Raw genomic sequence first — 5915 nt, forward strand, 5'->3', positions numbered from 1 at the left:
TCTTTTTTGTTTGTTGGTCCCCCACCCCAACAAAATTAAAATTAAATTAATTTGCTAAAAAGTTGCGGAAAACTGCATTATATATATATATATATATATATATATATATATATATATATATATATATATATTTATTTATATATATTTTTTATCATATATATATCTCTATATATCTATCATATATATATATATCTATCTATCATATATATATATCTATCATATATATATTATATATATCATATATTATAAATTCATATATATATATATATATATATATATATATATATATATAATGTTAAATTATATTTGAGTTTGAATCTTGTAGACCTGCACAGACATAACATATATGTGTATACGAATAAAACAGAAACAATATCCATATATAGCTTCACAGGATAGAAACGTGTGTGTTATATATTGTGCATCACTTCTCTAATAAACGTGTATTAAATGTAATATAATATATAATAATATAATATGGTAAGTGTAATACATATGTATATGTTGTATCTATCTTGTAATCCAGATTGGATTGGCTTCTCCTCCTCTAGAAATGTTGATATTATTCCAATATGATTGGGACTTTATGTTGATATTTATGATACATTAATGATATATTTATATCTAGAATGAATATGATACTATAATAGCAATGGATACAATAATAATAAAACTATTGATACAAATACACAGAAGATCTCGTCTCCTCTTCTTTCAGGCTGGAAACACTGGAAAAACAGTTTAAAAAATACCATTTATTACTAACGCTCATGGATGAAGCTTCACACATCGATGTTATTGATTTCTAAACAATTAAACCGACAGCAATACTTTAAAATTGACAAAAAAAAAAGAGAGAGAGAATTTTTGCCTGGCGCCCCCCCCCCCCCCTCCTCACCATATATACAGTTCTGTACACATAAGACTCAGTCCTCTTGTCCTTGTAACCTGCAAGTCACCGACTTCACCCACAACGTCACGAATAACTTAGGACCCCCCAACATTACATTTCATCTGTCTCTGTCTATGATACATTGTAACAGCACAACGCTGCATGTGACAAGCCAAGAACAGAACAAGAAGTTCATCAAGGGGGGAAAAAGTGCATCTGAAGAAAAGTTCATAATGTGTCTCCACATGGATTATATCCTGAATTTGCCTGGTGGAACTATAGACAACGCATTGGACACGGTGGTGGACCCTTGGTTGTTCCTCAGTCCTGGAGCTTGTCCTCCACAGTCTTACTATCTATGGTCCTCAGACAGTTCCAGAAGAGTTGGCTTCATTGCTTCTCTGTGGCATTGTTGACTACAGAACCGTAAAGTCCGTTGGAGTAAACCTGGTCTTTGTGGACATTGGCCCTGTCCCTCATGAGGTCACTGAATGCATAGTCCATGGGTGGACGAAACCCTAGTGTGGGCATGAACCCTGCTGTAGAATATGGGGCCATGAAGGCGAGTCCCCTGCTGTGTGCAGAATATGCCAACCTTAAAGGGTTGAGTCCTAAGTGTCCACCCAACTGGTAGGTGTTGGTTTCTGTGCCGAAGTGAGTAGCATTGGGCTGAAGAGGAGAAAAGGCAGACCTGCTTCCTAGTGTCCCAATGGCAGGGGTGATGGCCCCAGCTATGAGAGGTCTATGAGTGGTGGACACTGATGGTTGGATACTCTGCAGGGCGGCCTCTCTAGACCAGGTCTCGTCACCCTTCTCCTGACCTCTGTTGTTCAATATCTGCTCAATGGCTTGGACCACATCTCCACCACATCCTTGTAGAACGAGCTCCAAAACGCTCCTCTTCTGGGTGGGGAACACCCTGGTCAAGATGTCTATGGGGGTCCTCTGTCTGGCTGAAGAAGAAGAACTTGGGTCCTGCTCATCTTTCTCTACATCAGATCCAGAGTCAGACCCCAGTGGACTGATGGAGCTTGGGCTTTCCTCACCTTCTTTCATGACTTTGGACATGGGGGAGCTGAGAAAGGATTCCCCATCCCCATTTTCAGAACCAGAGCCTTGTCTCACATCTGGGGATGAGGTACCCTGGGCACTTCCAGTCACCGATTCACTGTCCGGGGTCACTGCCTTTGCACCAGGGGTCAGTTGCTGTGGGGTGATAGACCTGGGAATGAGGGTCTTCGGGAACAGGTCAAACTTCTGGATCTTTGCTTCTGAAAGGAGAACGAAAGTAACATATTAATGAGAGAGGTCTATCAATGAGGTCACAAGTATAAGAATGAAAGTTATCACTGATACCAAATAATGAGGGGCAAAACTACCTAAAGATTAATTAAAATTATATTATTATTATTATTATTAAAGTATAATATCTAGAGTGTAGAGGAACTAGAGGTCCCAAACTATCAGAATAGATATGAGATCGGTAGTAGGATGCATAGATAGAGAATAGATAGGAGATATATAATTGGATAGATATTATGGATAATAGATAGATGTTGTTAGTAGCAGCAGGACTGTGATTATGAGATCGGTAGTAGGATGCATAGATAGAGAATGCATAGGAGATATATTGATGGACAGATAAGAGAAATAGATAGATGATACATAGATAGATAATAGATAGATAGATAGATAGATAGATAGATGCAACAATTAAAATAAAAGTAACACAGCTATAGGAATTGTGAGTGTTATCCCAGGAAATGATCCAAAAGGCTCAATCATAATAAAACAAAATGTAGGCACTCCAACGTCAGAAAAGTTAAAATGTGTAGGTTTATTTACTCATATTGCTCATAGAGATTGATAAATTATATATATATATGATGCAGATTCGTAGATACATATATGGGGATATGTAAAAATACATGGGGATCCATAGATATATATGTCAGATATATTGATAGAGTTAAATATTTTGTAGCAGAATGTGTAACATGTGAAATAATAGATAAATAAAAGATAAAATATAAATAGATAGATATGAGAGATAGATAGATGATAGATAGATATGAGAGAGAGATAGATAGATAGATAGATAGATAGATAGATAGATAGATAGATAGATAGATAGATAGATAGATAGATATGAGATACATAGATTAAAGATATGAGTTATTTATAATGCTGATGTCCAATATTACTGATATTGTTTGGCTGATTTGGACTATTGGTTGATCTTTCCTCAAATTAACACCAAATAATTTACAAATTTCACAAATTTCTCATTCCATGCCTAGGACTTTATGGATTGCATCATAGAGATTATATAGAATATTTACTAAGCAGTTTGGGAGCTTCTGTTCATACTGAAAGTGAATTTTCTCCTTCCTGTTATAAGCTGGAATTTGGTGTTGAGTATTTATTTCCCATCTGGAAATATCTTTTATATCACAGGGAAACACATGAAACTCCATGTACATTATAGCACAATATATTCTACAATGTGGCTGAGGTTGAGCAAAATATTAGGGGATTATTTTCAGTAAATTGATATTTAATGTTACACATATCCAAAAAATTCTAACCCCCATATACTCTATGCTAAAAAAAAAATTAGGTTGAAGAGAATTTTCCTCCAATCTATAGAAATCCACAGACAGAACCTCGGAATAGCAGTGATCAATGACGATCTCAGCTCTGCTACATCTGAAATTTTAATACCAGATTCCACACAAACTCAGTTTCATTTTATTTCTGACACTAAATTGTAAGGATATATTTCTATTTGTGCTATTATTTACCACAAATTATTAGAATATAATTTTTATTATATTAGTTTCTATGATGTCAGTTCAGTTAGAGGATATTGTAAATATTTGTTATTTATTTATTAATTAAATTTCAATTTAATTTTTAAATTTCTGGCTAATTATTCGGTACAGTGTCTATTCATTAGCAGGATATTACACATTTATCACATATGGGGGGGGTTATTGGTTAATTTATATCAGATCTCTACATCCTGACTATTTTAAGGAGATAATATCAGATAATTTGATACTAGAGTGATATGAGATTTGTATGATAACATTATACTAGTTTGGTATAAGATTATATTAGTCACTTTTGGACTATTTGATATGAGATAATATCAGAAAACTTTATACTAGTTTGATATGAGATAATTGTATATAATTTTAAACTATTTTGCTATGAGATGATATTAGATACGTTTATATTCTTTTGCTATGAGACATATGTTATACTATTTACCATTATTATAGTTACAATGGGCTCTTACCTGAGCTACTCTCTGGACACACAGAACCGAACACCTCGTACGCGGGCCTGGGGGGGATGATGCCGTTTGCAGCAGCCAGTGCCAGTCCCTCCGCGGTGCCGTAAAGCAGCTGCAGCTCCCGCGCCTCGTTCTCCTCCTGCGCCTGCTGCCTGCGGAGCGCAACTTGCGCGGCCATAACCCTCTGGCGCTCGGCGATGAGTGTACACTTGGCGCACATGCAGTCCTTCCAGCGGCAGTAACGCTTGTGACCCTTCAGGGCTGATACTACCCCATGGTTCCGGCAGCGGGCGCACTTTGGGGTGCGGGGATACTTCTCTGTTGCGCGTAAAAGTAACTGGGGACCGCGGAGGAGGGTCCCGGCCACAGTGACTGGTATAGAGGTGGACGTGGCGGTCTGGGGGACCTGGGATCCAGAAGGGGCCCCGCTGATCTCCATGTTAGGAGCTCCCTTAGCACAAAAAACTACCTATAAACACTTAAGTACTAACCTCCAATCTACACCCACATCCACTGCTGCTAAAGTCTATGCCCTTTAACTTTATATTTAGTAGAGCTGCACCCACTGGAGTGACACCCACTCACTTAAAGAGATATACACATGCAATGATCTGACACCATTACACAACAGAACCCTCCACTACTGGGTTAAGTCCATGAGATACTGAGGGGCCAATATGTACCTGCCTGTGTGCTGAGGATGATGGTGGTGATGAGGTTACCTGGGGTGAGTGATGATCCCAGACCCCCCTCCCAGGCTCCAGCTCTCAGTCCTGGCTGCACAAGTTGTAGTTGCACCAAGAAGACTTTCATCTGCAGAAGACAAAGTCCCAGCCCCAGCTCCAGGCAGCAGATCCCCAGCCCCAAATGTCCCTCACTCATTAGACAAATGCTGAGAACAATGCCCACTCCCCTATTGGCCAGGAGAGAGGAGAAGCTCACTTCTGATTGGCCAGTGACTTCTTCTACTGTTTCAAGCTGATAACAGAGAATGGAGGAGGAGGAGGAAGGAAGGAGAAGACACTTGTATAGATTGTGGTGTATGATCCTGAGGAGACCCCCTGCCTCATCCACAGCCAACTCCACACATACACAGCAGCTACACTATTATATCAGCAGTGATATCAGACATCAATAATACATCACACACACATGACTGATACATAATATCCATCCACAACACAGGACACATCAGGGCAAAGAACTATCACAGGCTGCTCAAAGTTACCGAAAGTATTTACATCATTTCTTATAGAATTCTACACTTTTATATTTATAATATTTTATTTTATAACAAATATGATGAATTATAATTCACCATCGTTAAATTGTAATTATTGGTTTATTATTTTTTTGTTATATTTGTATGACTGATTTGATTATTATTTGTGTGTAGAATATTTTCTTTTATTTGATGCTGATCTTTACAGATTTTGTATTAGAATTTGTATTATAATTAAATTGTCATTTATTATTATTATGTTATTTGTAATATTGTTTTTTTAATCATTATTATTGTTAGTAAATATAATATAGATTAGTATCTAGCAGGTATTCTGTCTGTGGAAGGGGAATGGACGATGTAGGATTTCTTTATAGCTTGTAAAGGTGAGTCTTCTATAGCTACAGAAAAATGAAAGTTTCTCAGGGACATAATTATCACCAATAATAATTAGCTGTTTTATGTTGTATGATTATTATTATTATTACTGGATATTAAGA

General features: G+C 37.2%; 1 protein-coding gene across 2 annotated transcripts; it reads right to left on the reverse strand.

Moving 5' to 3' along the window:
- Nucleotides 1-727: 727 nt before the first annotated feature.
- On the reverse strand, nucleotides 728-5090 carry DMRTA2 (DMRT like family A2). Of its 2 annotated transcripts, none has more exons than XM_072127875.1 (2): nucleotides 4877-5090; nucleotides 728-2163 (listed from the first exon to the last, which is right to left on the reverse strand). In XM_072127875.1, exons 1-2 carry the CDS (start codon nucleotides 5073-5075, stop codon nucleotides 1283-1285), a joined length of 1080 nt encoding a protein of 359 aa, XP_071983976.1. In that variant the 5' UTR covers nucleotides 5076-5090; the 3' UTR covers nucleotides 728-1282. The 2 variants fall into 2 exon arrangements, with proteins under 2 accessions (XP_071983976.1, XP_071983975.1); XM_072127874.1 differs by having other exon boundaries at nucleotides 869-2163; nucleotides 4197-5014.
- Between the last annotated feature and the right edge of the window lie 825 nt (nucleotides 5091-5915).

Source organism: Engystomops pustulosus, chromosome 10, assembly GCF_040894005.1.
Source record: "Engystomops pustulosus chromosome 10, aEngPut4.maternal, whole genome shotgun sequence".
Classification (NCBI taxonomy): Eukaryota; Metazoa; Chordata; class Amphibia; order Anura; family Leptodactylidae; genus Engystomops; species Engystomops pustulosus.